Source organism: Rhinatrema bivittatum, chromosome 2, assembly GCF_901001135.1.
Source record: "Rhinatrema bivittatum chromosome 2, aRhiBiv1.1, whole genome shotgun sequence".
In the NCBI taxonomy this organism is placed as follows: domain Eukaryota; kingdom Metazoa; phylum Chordata; class Amphibia; order Gymnophiona; family Rhinatrematidae; genus Rhinatrema; species Rhinatrema bivittatum.
In genome coordinates, this window is record NC_042616.1 from 736,168,856 (window position 1) to 736,184,225 (window position 15,370).

At 44.1% G+C, this 15,370-nt stretch overlaps 1 protein-coding gene across 1 annotated transcript in view; it reads left to right on the plus strand.

The window, feature by feature from the left end:
• EMC2 (ER membrane protein complex subunit 2) overlaps positions 1-15,370 on the plus strand; it is a 235,768-nt gene that overhangs the window by 36,758 nt on the left and 183,640 nt on the right. Inside the window, exon 2 of the mRNA XM_029591902.1 lies at positions 5,443-5,556. Within this exon, the coding sequence (XP_029447762.1) occupies positions 5,443-5,556 (114 nt within the window). The remainder of the gene's footprint in view (positions 1-5,442; positions 5,557-15,370) is intronic.

Genomic DNA, 15,370 nt, shown 5'->3' on the forward strand with positions numbered 1-15,370 from the left:
GGAGCTTAGGACTCCCATGACAGCATGGCTAATTCATCCTGCTATCTATGGAAACACCGTTTATGGTAAGCAAACTTGCTTTATCCTTTGTCAATAAATCATTAGGAGTGAAACTGGATGGTTTGTTGTCTTTAGAGAGACAGGTCACAAAAATGATCCAACTAACATACTATAGATCAGTTGTTCGCAACCTTTTTTCTGTCGGGACACACCTGACAGATGGTTCTCACATGCATGACACACTGACCCATGATCGTCACGGGGCTAGATGTAAAAGTACAGTTTGCATCCATGGGAACCCCCCTGACCCACAATAATAGATGTAAAGCAGAATTATGACATTCCCCATACAACTCACCCTACAAAAAAGATGTTCTGGTGTCTTCTCAGTAACAGCAACTCAAACTCCTTCTATTTCCAGGCTCAATAGCCCTACTTATGAAAAGACAGCGTTTACCACCAATGCATGTCCTCTTGAGAAAACACAACAAATAAGACTGACACAAACGCTTACATGCTAGTAAATTATCTCATCTCGGTAACAGACACAGAACTGACCTAACATACTCCCAGGATCTGTAGTAATGCACATAAACTAATCCGCACACAGTTACACTGTATTATGGAATACACTCAAACAAGAGCAACCCTATCTATGAAAAGGCAACACTACAAATATTAAATCAGGCCCTAAAAACCAATACTCCTCTTATTAGGAAAACAGAACCAGCAAGCAGCTATAGATCCCCACACAGAAATAATTGTAAAACTATACTAATAAGCAGAATAAATGTTTCAAAACAGCTATGAACAGAATAACATCCAACAATTAAAAACTCATAAAAACTATTACAAATTCTCCAAATACCAATAAAATATTTCAAAAAAGCAGACATCACATAATATTAAATAATTAAAATGGCAGTCAATCAAGAAAAATAAACTTAAGCCACCTTTACTTACCCCCTCCAGCTGCTCTCCTACTCCCCTTCCATGCAGGCTGTGGCACACACCAGAAGCAGCAGTAGAAGCTAAGCTCTATACTCATGGTCCTCTTCCTTAGTGCCCAGGTCTCTCACACACACACCATACCAGTTATGCCCCCATGATCAGTTTCTGTCTCTCACACACCAATCATCTCCCAAATAGTCTTTGACACACACACACCAGTCACCTTCCTGAACAGTTTCTCTCATGCCATACACTCACACAGGCTTCCCACTCCCGTGTTCTACTTACATATGTGGGCTTCTCACTCTCATAATCACTTTCTCTGTCTCACACACACACACACACACTCACACTCACCAGTCTCTCACTCCCATGTTTGTTCTCTCCACATGCACAGGCTTCTCATTCCCATAATCACTTTCTTTCTCTCTCTCTTACACTCACACACACACACACAAACACACAGGCTTCCCACTCCCAGGTTCTCTTTCAGATATACAGGCTTCTCACTCCCATGCTGTGTCTCACACACACCCAGGTTTCTCACTCCCATGCTCACTCTTCACATGCACAGGCTTCTCATTTCCATAATCACTTTCTTTCTCTCTCTCTCTCTCTCTCACACTCACACACACACACACACACCAGTCACCTGATCTCTCTCATGCATACACACACAGGCTTCCCACTCCCATGTTCTCTTTCAGATATACAGGCTTCTCCCTCCTATGCTGTGTCTCACACACACCCAGGTTTCTCACTCCCATGCTCACTCTCTTCACATGCACCGGCTTCTCATTCCCATAATCACGTTCTCTCTGTTACACACACACCAGTCTCTCTCTCATTTCCATATTCGCTCTCCACGTGCACAGGCTTCTCATTCCCTGAATCACATTCTTTCTCTCACATTCACACACACCAGTCTCTCTCTCTCACACACGCACACACACACACACAGACTTCCCACTCCCATGCTCTCTCTCACATAATCAGGCTTCTCACTCCCATGCTTTCTTTCACACACACACCCCTTCCCCACAACACCAGGCTTCTTACGCCCATGCTTTGTCACATACTCAGATTTTTCATTTCCATGCTTCTTCTCTCTCTCACACACGCACACATCAGTCACCTCCCTGACTAATGTCTCACACTCTCACATACACATCAGTCATCTCCCTGAGCAGTCACTTTCATTGTCTCACATATACACACACATCAGCTCTCTGACCAGTTTCTCTCAATCACACGCATGTTCTCAATCACACACAGGCTGGCTGCTTCTCTCTCTTTCTCTCACTCACTTCCTCTCTCACCCCCCACCCCCCCCGAGCACAAATGGTAGCTGCAGCAGCCTCCTCCTCCAGCCCCCGCAGGTCAAGGAAGAAGAATCTCATCAGCCGCGGGAGGCTCATGCAGCTGTCTCTTTTCCCGATTACCGGCTGCTTCGATTGCTCGGAGGCCGCTGCCGCAGCTGCTGCCGCTGCTATTTTTCTACACGGCACGGCTCTTTCTCCTTCCCGCGCACCGCGTATCACTTCCTGTGCCGGGTCTTGGGGGGGGTGGTAAGAAGAAAAGGCCAGCCGCAGGTGCCACTGCTTTTTCTACCACCGCTGCCGTTCCCACTGGGCTTGATCGTACTGATAGCCCGGTGGCAACGGCAGCAGGGAAGGAAGAGCAGCGGGAGAGACCGGGAGCACGCGACACACTGGTGTGTCGCGACACACCGGTTGAGAAGCGCTGCTATAGATTATGCTTGGCAAGCTATTATTAGACATGAGCTCATTTCGGTCAGTTGTACAGACCTTACTGTTCAACTCATCTGCCTCCCTTTGAAGCTGATGCACAGGCTTCAGTTGAACCAGAATGTAGCTGCTTGGCTTATTTTTGATTGCAAAAGACTGATGCTAACTTTCCCATTGTTGTGTACAGTGCAGTTTAACATCTTACTGTTGACATTCAGACTCCTGCATGGTAATGGACCCTTGTATCTGAAAGATCAAATTCTTTGGCATGTGCCCCGGAGAACTTTGCATTCCTCTCAGGGTGCTTTGTTAGTTGTGCCTACCTGTAAAGTGGTCAGGAAATTGGATTTTAGGTTATGGATCTAGGGATGTTCTGAGTAGCAGCATCCCTGCTTTGGAATAAACTTCCTGGTGATATTAACGGGTCGATACAGTAAGGGGCGGTAGAAAGAGGTGTGTTAGTGCCCGGCACACTCGCGTTTGCCGCACACACAATTCGGATCACCTACCGCTCGATACTGTATTTAAATGGCATGCAAATGCAAGCCGCATTCAACCCGCGTCCAACGCGTGTCCATGAAGCGCAATCCATTTTACTGTATAGGCGCTATACAGCGCCTATACAGTATCCTGGGTGCGCTGGTACCTGTCATTTCAAATGACGTTTGAAATGACAGGTACCAGAAAGTGGATGGCTCTCCTACAGTCCCAAACCAACCCAATCCAAGCCCCAGCAGAGAGAGACGAAATTTAGCTGTCCACTCCCAAACCAACCCAATCCACAGATAAAAAATGCTTCTCGCACTTAGCCGCCCAGTCCCAAACCAAACCAACCCAATCCAAGCCCCAGTAGAGAGAGACGAAATTTCACAGTCCCAAACTTTCCCCCAGCCCCCGCTCACCTGCTCTGGCCGCGGCCACGCAAGCCCCCAGCAGCAGCAGTAGAAGTAGAAGGGTGGCGAGAGAGAGCGGCTTCAGCAGCCCCGCCGGCGAAGATGAATACGTGCACCCCTGTAGGTCCAATATGGGCGCTCAAGGCAGCAAAGGCGCATGCACATACGCCGTGATTGGACCTACAGGGGTGCACGTATTCATCTTCGCAGGCGGGGCTGCTGAAGCCGCTCTCTCTCGCCGCCCTTCTACTTCTACTGCTGCTGCTGGGGGCTTGCGTGGCCGCGGCCAGAGCAGGTGAGCGGGGACTGGGGGAAAGTTTGGGACTGTGAAATGTCGTCTCTCTCTGCTTGGGCTTGGATTGGATTGGTTTGGTTTGGGACTGGGCGGCTAAGTGCGAGAAGCATTTTTTTTTCTGTGGATTGGGTTGGTTTGGGGGCGGCTAAGTGCGAGAAGCATTTTTTTTTTTTCTGTGGATTGGGTTGATTTGGGACTGGGTGGCCAAGTGCGAGAAGCATTTTTTTTTCTGTGGATTGGGTTGATTTGGGACTGGGCGGCTAAGTGCGAGAAGCATTTTTTTTTTTCTGTGGATTGGGTTGGTTTGGGACTGGGCGGCTAAGTGCGAGAAGCATTTTTTTTTTCTGTGGATTGAGTTGGTTTGGGACTGGGCGGCTTTTGGTGGTAGAATCAGATAATTACATTCTTGTGAATACAGACAGTGCAATGGAATGTATGGGATCATGCTGAGCCTTAAATACCAAGGTTAAAGCTTTAAATTGAATATGCTGAGCAACCAGTGAACCACACTAACGCAAGGGTCAGGGTAGGCGGTAAATTAGTAGGTTAAAGACGCGGCAAGATAGCAGATTAAAAAGGCGATAGTCGGGGCGCACTTTACTGTATGGGAGGGAATAGCTAATGGGATCGTTTACATACATATACATACCGCGGGCGGAAAGGGATATGCGTCGAGTTAAAGACGCGGTAAGGATCGGTAAAAACAGATAGTGAATCGCGGGTTAGACTTATGCGGCGAAATTGTGAGTACACAGCGGGTTAGAAATGGGGTAACTGCGGCCGCGCTTTACTGTATCGGCCTGTAAGTTAGAAACTAATTTCTCAGGGGTCCATATTCAGTAGGCCGATTAGTGGATACGTTATTTGTGTATAGTTAGCCGGATAACTTGTCCTTTATATTCAGCAGGAGAAACATCCGACTGAATATACCAGCCTAAAGTTATCCAGCTACATTTAGCAGATAACTAAAAACCTAACCGACTAAGTTTGAATATAGCTGGCTAGGTTATCAAATTGTGGCCTTGTATGGCCCGATAATGTGCTACTTAACCGGATATCTTGAAAAGATATAGGGCTGAGTAGTGCTGTCATCTACAAAAGTAAAAGACCAAAAAAAACTGGGCCAAACCCTCCTTCTCTCCCTCCCTCAAAGCATAAAAACAGTGCTACATAATATTCTAAACCCCTCCCCCCTGCCCCCTAAACCTTTTTTAAAAAGTCACAATTTGCCTGCTATTGGAAGCCAGGCCCTGTTGATGCTTTGAGGGTTTTACTTTCCAACTGCACATTGATGAATGTTTCTCTTCTGTGCTGAGCAACTCTTTTTGCTCATGAAAGCACTTCATTTAGTTTATCTCCAAATTGTTACATAATCTCTTGAAATGAAAAACTGAGGATCCCTTCCTATATTATTCTATCTCTAGCTAGAGCCACAGGTATGAAATACAAAACATATTTTGGGCATTATGGAGGTTGAGGAGGTCTTTTAGTTTGTTTTTTTTACCTTGACAGAACACATCTTGCTCATTTTGTAAATCATATTTTTCTTTTATAGAGATGCGTGACAAATTGAGAAAATGGAGAGAAGAAAACTACCGAAACAGTGAGCAAATAATTGAAGTTGGAGAAGAGTTAATAAATGAACATGCATCCAGACTTGGAGATGACAGTAAGTTCAAATCTTCTTTGCACTATAGTTTCTTGAGCCTTTATAATTTTGTAGATTATATTTTGGATAAAAAAAACAACAAACATTTTGCAAATTTATTAATTTACTTCTCTGTAGAGCTGTATACAATATCTTCCATCTTGAATAAAATATTACAGTTGCCATACATTTTTATTTCTCTGTATCCAAATAGAGAAACACATAACCATGCTATTTTTGAAAATTGTTTTTTTCTAGGGTTGATTCTGGATGCTTTAAAACAACTTTGCCTTCTAGAGACATTTTCATAAGTAATATATAAGGCCGAGTTCTTATCAAACTGATTTCACTTTCGGGTTTAGCCCTGCGCCGTATCTGGCTATAGCCCCATCCCTTCTGGTCATTTTGATGACTATACAGAAAGTGATCATAACCATGCCCCTAAGCACGTACCCTTCCAGCCCTGCTTTGATGACATCACAGGACGTTGTCTTGGGGCATGCCCACTGCTGGCTCATTTTGATGACATATCTCAGAACCAGAAATGTTCCTGTTCAATATGGTGCTGAGCATGGACACAACCATTTTGAATGGTGTCACAGGAAATAACATCAAAAACAAAAATGAGCAAGAACCTTACATCTTTTTTGTGTGGTATTTAGAATAGGTTCCAAAAAATAAATCTAAAAAAACTATTAAAAAAATTTTTTTTCTAAAAAAATATATACGTCTAAGAAAAAGCAAATACAGCATCAGATACATTTTAAAGTGCTAAGATTCAATCTCCCGTCTCTTGCCTCATACTGGGCTACAAACGGAACCAAAGAGTAGGCACAAAGGCTTTCTTTCATCTGCTGGTTCAAATATACATTTATTACGTCTCAATTATAAACCGCATCCCGTCTCTGCTGGAGGAAAGGCTTCCGTGATTGCGACTAGATGCCTGTTGTGGCTGCAACATTGGTTGGCAGTCACTGTTTCCAAGTCCAATTTCCCAATCTCTCAAAGTTTTCCTTCCTTGGCAGGGGATTGAACAAAATGATGACATAATTAAGAGGGCTCTGAGGTTCCTCATGGGCCGAGGGCAAGAAGGCAGCATCATGTCCTTCTGGGGCAAAGGGCTACTCCAGAAATTTCTGGCGGTTTTGTCCTTACACAGGAGTTTCTTCGGAGATTCTTAGGTCTTTGGGCCTAGACCTTCTTGTAAGGAGGCGGGCTCCGAGGATGGAGCACCTGGATCTTCATGTTACTGGCACGTGGGCTAACCTTTATTAGAGCTGAGTTCTGATTAAAATGGACCAACAGGTCCTCGAACTGGTGAGAGATGATTGTTCTTTGGTGCTTCTCCGAGTTCTTCCGAGTACCTTTATGCCCTGTCATGCAACTCTCTACAAAAAGAGTGGCAGTGGAAACTTCCTTATAGAGGCGGTTGGATTGATGGACGTTATTCCTATTCCCAGTCCCAGATCTCACGGATTTCAGTCAATAGACATTTGACGATGCCTCATTTCTATATGGAAATGCTACCTTCCATAATGATGGAAGTACAAACGGGAATTTCTCTCATTGCTTGTGGATGAAGATAGGTCTACATATTCCCATTCCCCAGGGCCATCAACATTTCTTGCGCTGGGCCATCAGTATCAGTTTCAGGTACTGCCCTTCGGGCTGCTTGTTGCACCTAAGACCTTTTTCAGGGTCCTCTGTGCAAGGAGGACATTCTAGTATATCTGTAATGCGAACTGGTTGATTTGAGCCAAGCAGGCAGAAAGCAGGTGTGTACTGCCGCCTCGGATGTAAGAGTGGCTCAGCGTACAATATGGAGCAGGTCAGAGATTTTTTCTGTCAAGTGAGTCACATTTTGAACTTTATTGCTCAAGTTCATGCCTGGAGAAGGCCTATTCACCCAGGAGTGTGGGCTTATCTGCTAGTCCTAGAGTTGATGGCAGCACATTGAATATTTTTCCCTGGGCAGGGTTGCATATGCAGCCCCTTCAGGACACATTGCTCTGCCAGTGGAATCCGCAAGCATATTCCTACTTGCTGTTGGGGGTGAGGGTCCAGTGGCAGTGGTACCTGCATGCAGATCTTCTCAGGAAGGGGATTTCCTGGGAGACACTGATCTGGCTAGTACACACAAGGGTTGTGAGTCTTCTGGGCTGAAGAGCAACAGTGGGCCTTTGACCGGAAGTAAGTGTAGTTTGTCTGCATGCTTGCAGTTCGCCGAATGCCTCTGGCCTACATCAATGATTAAGGTGAAATCATATGCCACCAGAGGTCGGTGGAGGTAGATGCACTCATGGTGTGGGCAGACCAACATCCCTAGGACATATCTGCCTCCCAGTGTAAGGACAGACTTAGACCCACCTGAAGGGGAGTTGGCTGACAGAGCCTTTCAACTCATAGTAGTGCGTGGCGGTCACCCGTATCTGGATTTATGTGTGACCTCCGGCATTGCGGAAGTGCCATGGTTATTTAGTTGTAGTAGTGATCCCAGAGGGCTAAGTATCGATGCTCCCATCCAGGTCTGGCTACAGATCGGGATGTGGTATGCGTTATCACTATGGCCAATTGATAGCCTAAATCAGTCAGATACATTCTTCCACTCAGGAAGGATCTGTTGCATCAGAGGTCTATGTTGCATGACGATTGGGTCGGTTTTGTCTTATGTTTTGGCCTTTAAGAGGACTCTGGTTCTGAAGTGAATTCCACTTTGCTCTGGGCCAGGAAATTTTCTGCATCTCTTGCTTATGTTGGAGTTTGGAGGCTATTTGAGGGCTGCTGTTAGGAGCAAGGTTTTCCTCTTCTCATAGTTAACATTCCACTGATTTTGGAATTTTTTACAGGAAAACTTGGCCCTTAGCACTCTGAAGGTGTAATTAGCAGCTCTCGCATGTTTAAAATACAAGTCAATTTTGTGACCTTGTGTCCTATCCAGATGTGTCTAGGTTTTTGAACGGGTTAGGCATTTCTGTTTTCCCTTATGGCTACCGGTTCTTCTTATGGTCCTTAGCCAAGAAACTGAAGACCAGGTTATCTGTTTAGCATAATCAGTTTTGGAGCTGCAGGCTCCTCCTTGCTGTATCTGCGAATGACTCGGGCGGTACATATTAAAGTATATTTGTAGCCACTGTTGTAAACAGCCAATGATAACAAATTTACTAAATCAGCCTGCCACTGGGCATCCACGTTTGAGATGATCATTTTATTTATTTTAAAACAGACTCTAGCCAGTTTGTATAAAACTTAATTGTCTTGTCTTCTCAGCCATTATGTGACTTGTTTTCTGTTCACATTTTTACAGTGCTTCCTAGTGGCCTGAAAAAGCTGTGTCACGCCTCCCATGCTGCCTACTGCCTCTGGATTATAATAAATGTTGTTTAACAACTTCTTGTATATGTTTGCTTTAAAAAATTGGGTAAAATGCAGCTGCTCTATTCATAATGAATTTAAGAAGGCAGTAAAAACTTATTTATTTAAGATTGCATATGGTCATCTTGAAAATTGAACACCCCACCTTTATAAGCCATGTACTCTGCAGTTTCTGACTGTTTGATTATACACTTATTAGGAACCTGGATTGTACAAGTTAAAGTTTTAGGCTCTCTTATTTCTTTTCTTTCTTTATCTGTTTTTTGTAAAAAATTAGTTTATTTATTTTTGAGCAGGGATTATGATGGTTTATTGTATTTTTTTTCTGTACTTTTCTTTAACTTTTTGCTGATTTATTTTTAATTTTTTATTATATTTTATTTAATTTATCTTTTGGTTAACTTGATCTATATAATTGATTCTTGTAAACCGTCTTGATCAAACTAGTTTGAAAAGACGGTATAGAAATATTTTTAAATAAATAAAATAAAATAAATAAACATTCTTTTTTATAATACTATTGTGGTTCAACACTACTACATAGATTGTTTGTTTTTTTTCAAAACCTAAAAGTTCCTTTCAAATACTTTATTTTTAAATGCTTTGAATATTTTTTCTTTCCCTGATTGTCAGGCCAATTCAGTAAAGTCCGCGGGAGAGCGGACGAAAGCCTGCTCTCCCGGCGCGCGCACCGGCCCCTCGCCGGTGCGCGCGATGCAGTATTCAAATTAGGTGGCGCAGTAGAAACGGGGAAAAGGAGGCTCTAGGGACACTAGCGCGTCCCTAGCACCTCCTTTTTGACAGGAGCGGCGGCTGTTTGACAGCCGACGCTCAATTTTGTCGGCGTCGGTTCTCGAGCCCGCTGACAGCCATGGGCTCGGAAACCGGACACCGGCAAAATTGAGCGTCCGGTTTTCGGCCCAACAGCCACAGGCCGAATTCAAATTTTTTTTTTTTTACTTTTTTTACTCTTTGGGACCTCCGACTTAATATTGCCATGATATTAAGTCGGAGGGTGCACAGAAAAGCAGTTTTTACTGCTTTTCTGTGCACTTTCCTGGTGCCGGAAGAAATTAGCGCCGACCTTTGGGTCGGCGCTAATTTCTGAAAGTAAAATGTGCAGCCAAGCCGCACATTTTACTTTCTGTATCCCGCGCGCATACCTAATAGGGCCATCAACATGCATTTGCATGTTGAGGGCGCTATTAGGTGCCGCGGGTTGGACGTGCATTTTCCTCCCCTTACTGAATAAGGGGTAAGGGAAAACGCGCGTCCAATAGCAGGCTGTCGGAGCGCATTGTACTGTATCGGCCTGTGTGTAAGCAGCAACAGCAGCATGGAAGGAAAAAGGAGGGAGGGTGTCATGCAACAAGGGGAACCAAAGGTGTGTGGATGTCTTATCTGCCATTGTTTTCAGGAGGCATGAGAAAATGAGGTTGTGAAGGGTGGGGGACGATTCCCCTGGGAACAGGGAAGCTACCCAGCATGCCATCCATCCTCTGACGTTATTTCAGTATGCCGTTTGTACACGTTTCTTTTCTGGTTTTAAAGCTTTAAAATTAATGGATTCTTTTCAAAAAAAGCCACCAGCTTGCAAACTGTTTGAGCACATTTACACAGGCTCATTTTACTCTTTTGGTCTCTTTCTCTCTGCTGTACTAATGGAATTTGTAATTCCACACCTATGTGGTAAGCTATTTGTGTGATTGCTTGTTAAGTTTACAGTTTTCAAACAACCTGCAAAAGAGACTTGAGGATTTTAGACTGCCATTAATGTTCAGCGTGCATGCTCAACTCTAACCGAGGGCAGGGAGTGCTGCTTTCTGTGCATGCTCCATGGTGATGTCATTTCCTGTAAGGTCATTAAAAAATGACTACTTCCATGGGCAGTGCCATATTGGACCTGAGCATTTCCTTTCTGTGCATGCTGCAAGGTCATATCATTTCCTGTGACATCATTCAAAATGACCATATCCATGGTCCATGTTGGACTCAAGCATTTTTGTTTGCAGAATATGTCATCAAAATAGGGCCAGACAGGATTGTGTTTTGGAGCACAGCTACGACCACTTCCTATAACATCAAAATGACTCGGAGGGGTGAAGTTAAGACAGGACAAGGGACAAGTCTAAACATGGAAGTGAACACTTAGGGCTTGAAGTGGGTGGGGCTTGACTCAGAAATGAACACTGATTGGCCGACCCAACCTGTTACAGTCAGTTTGAAAAGAACCCATCCCTTTATACTATACGGGAAGGTGACAAGTAGAAGACAGCCTTCAATACCAGAGACGGCCATGCACCGACCGTCTTCCAAAATTTGATGAACGAAGTGTTCTAAGACCTACTATACGAATGTGTGGTCGTATACCTAGACAATATTCTGGTATTTTCCAAGGACCTAAATACCCATCGCCGAGATGTCTCTCGTGTTCTCCAATGCCTCCAGGTTAACCAGTTGTTCGCCAAACTAAGTTTGGCGAACAACTGGTTACAAAGAACAAACTGGTTACAAAGTACAAAGTTGTTGTAAACCGGGTTGATGTGATTCATATCATGAAACTCGGTATAATAAAAATAATAAATAAATAAATAAATAAACTAGACAAATGTTCCTTCGAAAAGGAAAGTCTACCATTCCTGGGTACATAGTTTCCAAACAAGGTTTCCAAATGGATCCAGAAAATCTCAAGTATATTCAAGATTGGCCACAACCTACTGGCCTGCGGGCTTTACAGAGATTCCTTGGCTTTGCCAGTTATTATTGTACCTTCATTCACAACTACTCAAAGCTGGCGACCCCATTAACGGCCTTGGCGCGAAAAGGGGCAAATCCTAAACGGTGGCCTCCCGAGGTGGTATCAGCCTTTCAGGTCTTAAAGGCAGCCTTTCTCCAGGAACCTTCTCTCCAGAATCCCGATCTCCAACACCCTTTAATTGTGGAGGTCGATGCCTCCTTCAAAGGGTTAGGGGCCGTCTTAAGCCAGTACTCTTCCATGGACACTCTACACCCATGCTCCTTCTAAGAAATTTTCCCCAGCGGAGTGGAATTACGGGATTGGTGACAACTCTTGTCCATCAAACTCACCTTAGAGGAGTGGTGCCAGTGGCTGGAATACTTACACCAAGCTCTGCATCTGAACCAACGTCAAGCCCGTTGGGCCCTCTTCTATGCCCGCTTTGACTTCAAACTCCGATATCGATCCGCAGTCAAAAACCTCCGAGCAGATGTCCCCTCTCGTTCCTTTATCCCTGAAGATACCATCGAACCACTCCGGCATATTATAGATCCTGCAAGGGTCCTGCTCTCGACCACTGTGGCTGTCCTATCTGGAAAGACAGTCGTCCACCGAAATTCTGCAACAAAGTCTTATACTGGTCTCACAATTCCCGTGTCACAGGCCACCCTGGACGAGCCCGATCTCTCGCCTCTCTCCAGTGATTCTATTTGTGGCCCAATATGCCACATCACCAGTGAAAGTAAGTACATTGCAAAGCAAGTGGTTGGAGTAGACAAAACTCTTTTTACAGAAGAGATTGTGTGGGAAGAGCTAGGAAAACTGAAAGTAGACAAGACCATGGGGCCAGCTGAGATATATCCCAGGATACTCAGAGATGTGTTGGTGGATCCGCTGAAAGACCTGTTCAATAGATCCCTGGAAACGGGAGGGGTGCGGCAAGATTGGAGAAGAGCGGTAGTGGTCCTACTTCACAAGAATGGGAGCAAAGAGGAGGCTGGAAATTACAGGCCGGAGAGTCTCACCTTGGTGATGGGAAAATTTAATAGAGACGCTGCTGAAGGTAAGGACAGTGAACTATCTACAGTTCTGTTGGTTGCTCGACCCGACACAGCATGGATTCACCAGGGGAAGGTCCTGCCAGACAAATCTGATTGATTTTTTTTTGATTGGGTGACTAGAGAATTGGATCAGGGAAGAGCGCTCTATGTGAGTTACCTGGATTTTAGTAAAACTTTTGATACAGTCCCGCATAGGAGGCTCATGAACAAAATGAGAAGCTTGGGAGTGGGTGCCATGGTAGTGTCGTGAATTGCAAACTGGTTGACTGATAGGAGACAGCGTGTAATGGTAAATGGAATCTACTCTGAAGAAAAAATGGTGTTCCGTGGGGTGCCACAGAGGTCAGATTTGTGACTGGTTCTGTCAGTATCGTTGTGAGCAACATTGCGATAGGGATAGAAGGTAACGTTTGTCTATTTGCGGATGATACTAAGATTTGCAGCAGAGCGGACACGTCTGAAGGAGTAGAGAAAATGAAAAGTGATTTAAGAAAGGTTGAAGGTGGAGGATTTGGCAACTGGATTCAATGCCAAGAAGTGCAAAGTCATGCATCTGGTGTGAAGTAATCCAAAAGAGCTGTATGTGATGGGTGGTGAAAGACTAATGTGCACATACTGGAAGAGAGACCTTGGGGTGATTGTGTCTGGTGATCTGAAGGTGGCGAAGCATTGTGATAAGGCGATAGCTAAAACTAGAAGAATGCTGGGCTGCATAGAAAGAGGAATAACCAGTAAGAAAATGGAGGTGGTGATTCCCTTGGCGAGGCCTCACCTAGAATACTGCGTTCAGTATTGGTGCCCTTATCTCAAAAAGGATAGAGACGGGATGGAGGCGTTTCAGAGAAGAGTGACCACAATGGTGTGGAGTCAGCATCGGAAGACTTATGAGGAGAGGCTGAATGATCTGAATATGTATACCCTGGAAGAAAGGAGTTGCAGGGGAGATATGATACAGACTTTCAGATACCTGAAAGGTTTTGATGATGCACAATCATCAAACCTTTTCTGTTTGAAAGAAAACTGTAGAACTAGGGGTCATGAAATGAATTTCTTGATGTTTGTTCTGAGTCGTCCTCCCTCAAAACCAACGTCAGGAAATATTTCTTCATGGAGGGGGTGGTGAAGGCCTGGAATATCCTTCCAGAGCAGGTGGGGAAGACAAAAACAGTGAAAGAATTCAAAGGGGCATGGAATAAGCACTGTGAATCCCTAAAGGCTAGAGAATAGAAATGGAGAAAAGAGTATATGGGGGTAACTTGCTGGTGCAGTGGTTACTACTCTTAACCAATAAGCCTTGATACTGTTGATGCAACTCCATCATTGCTCTCTGCTTCAACAGCAGGGGGAAAAGTGGAATTGGATTCAGACAGCAACCATTGAGGTCCCTGACTTTTACAGTCTGGAGAACAAATTAGCATGGGGATAAATTGCTGAATCGGCTGTTACTTCCCTTAACCAATAAGCCTGATACTTTGATGCAACTCCAACATTGCTCTCTGCTTCCACAGCAATGAGTAAAGGGGAATAGGATTCAGACACTAACCAATGAAGCACCAGAATTTTACAGTTTGGGAAAATAAGCATTGGGTGGTAGATACTAATATAAGCTTGCTGGGCAGACTGGATGGGCCATTTGGTCCTTTTCTGCCATCATTTCTATGTTTCTATGTTATCGAGCCTTAGAGGTTTTTCATATTCATGTACATACTAAACCCATCTGTAGTCATTCAATAATATATAGCTTTATGAAAGACTTCTACCTCATTTAGCCCCCAGTAGGAAAATCTTTCTTCTGTGGGACTAGAATTTTGTCCTTTCTCAACTCATGGTAATGCCTTTTCAGGCCAGTGCAGAGAGATTCTTTTCAGTTCTTGACAGGGAAGTAGCATTCCTCAACACAGTTACTTCAGCTACATGAGTCGGCGAACTCCATGTTCATGACCTCTATATGTCATGCATACTATTTTTCCATATGTATGGATTTCTATATGTATGGATTTTTCCCACTCACCTGAATTTTCTACCAAATGATGTCTCAGTTTTTTCCATATCACTCAATCCATCGTATTGTCTATCTTATTTCTGACACCGCATGTCCATGAAGGAGAAAGAACCCTTCATGCCTTAAACTGTAAAAGAATCTTCATCTAGTATAAGAAAAGAGCTCAACTGTGTTGCCAGGCTTCACATCTGTTTGACACATAGAACACTAATATATATTGTCCAGCTGGATAGCGTAATGCAGATTGCATTTTCAGTCTCAACTCATCAGCTCAGTTCTGCGTTCTCCTGTTGCCCTTCTTAGGTTAGTTACCCCTAGAGTACATTTGCAAAGCTGCAATTTGGTCATCATTTCCCACCTCTGTCATGTTACTGTCTGAACAACTTCTCAAGGACTGACAGTATCTTCAGACAATCAGTTTTGCGTTATTTTTTCTCACAGTAGTCTTCTCTCCATAATGGAGTCTGCTTATTCGGTATACGCTTTGCTGCAACCCTCAGCTGGGGACTCCCCACAGATCATGGCTAATTCAGCCTGCTTATTCACAGAAAAAAGGAAGTTTGCTTACCGTAAACAGTGTTTTCTGTAGATAGTAGGATGAATTAGCCATGAGCTAACCGAGTTGCGTACCTAGCTATATTTAACTATAATAGAGACTGTGAA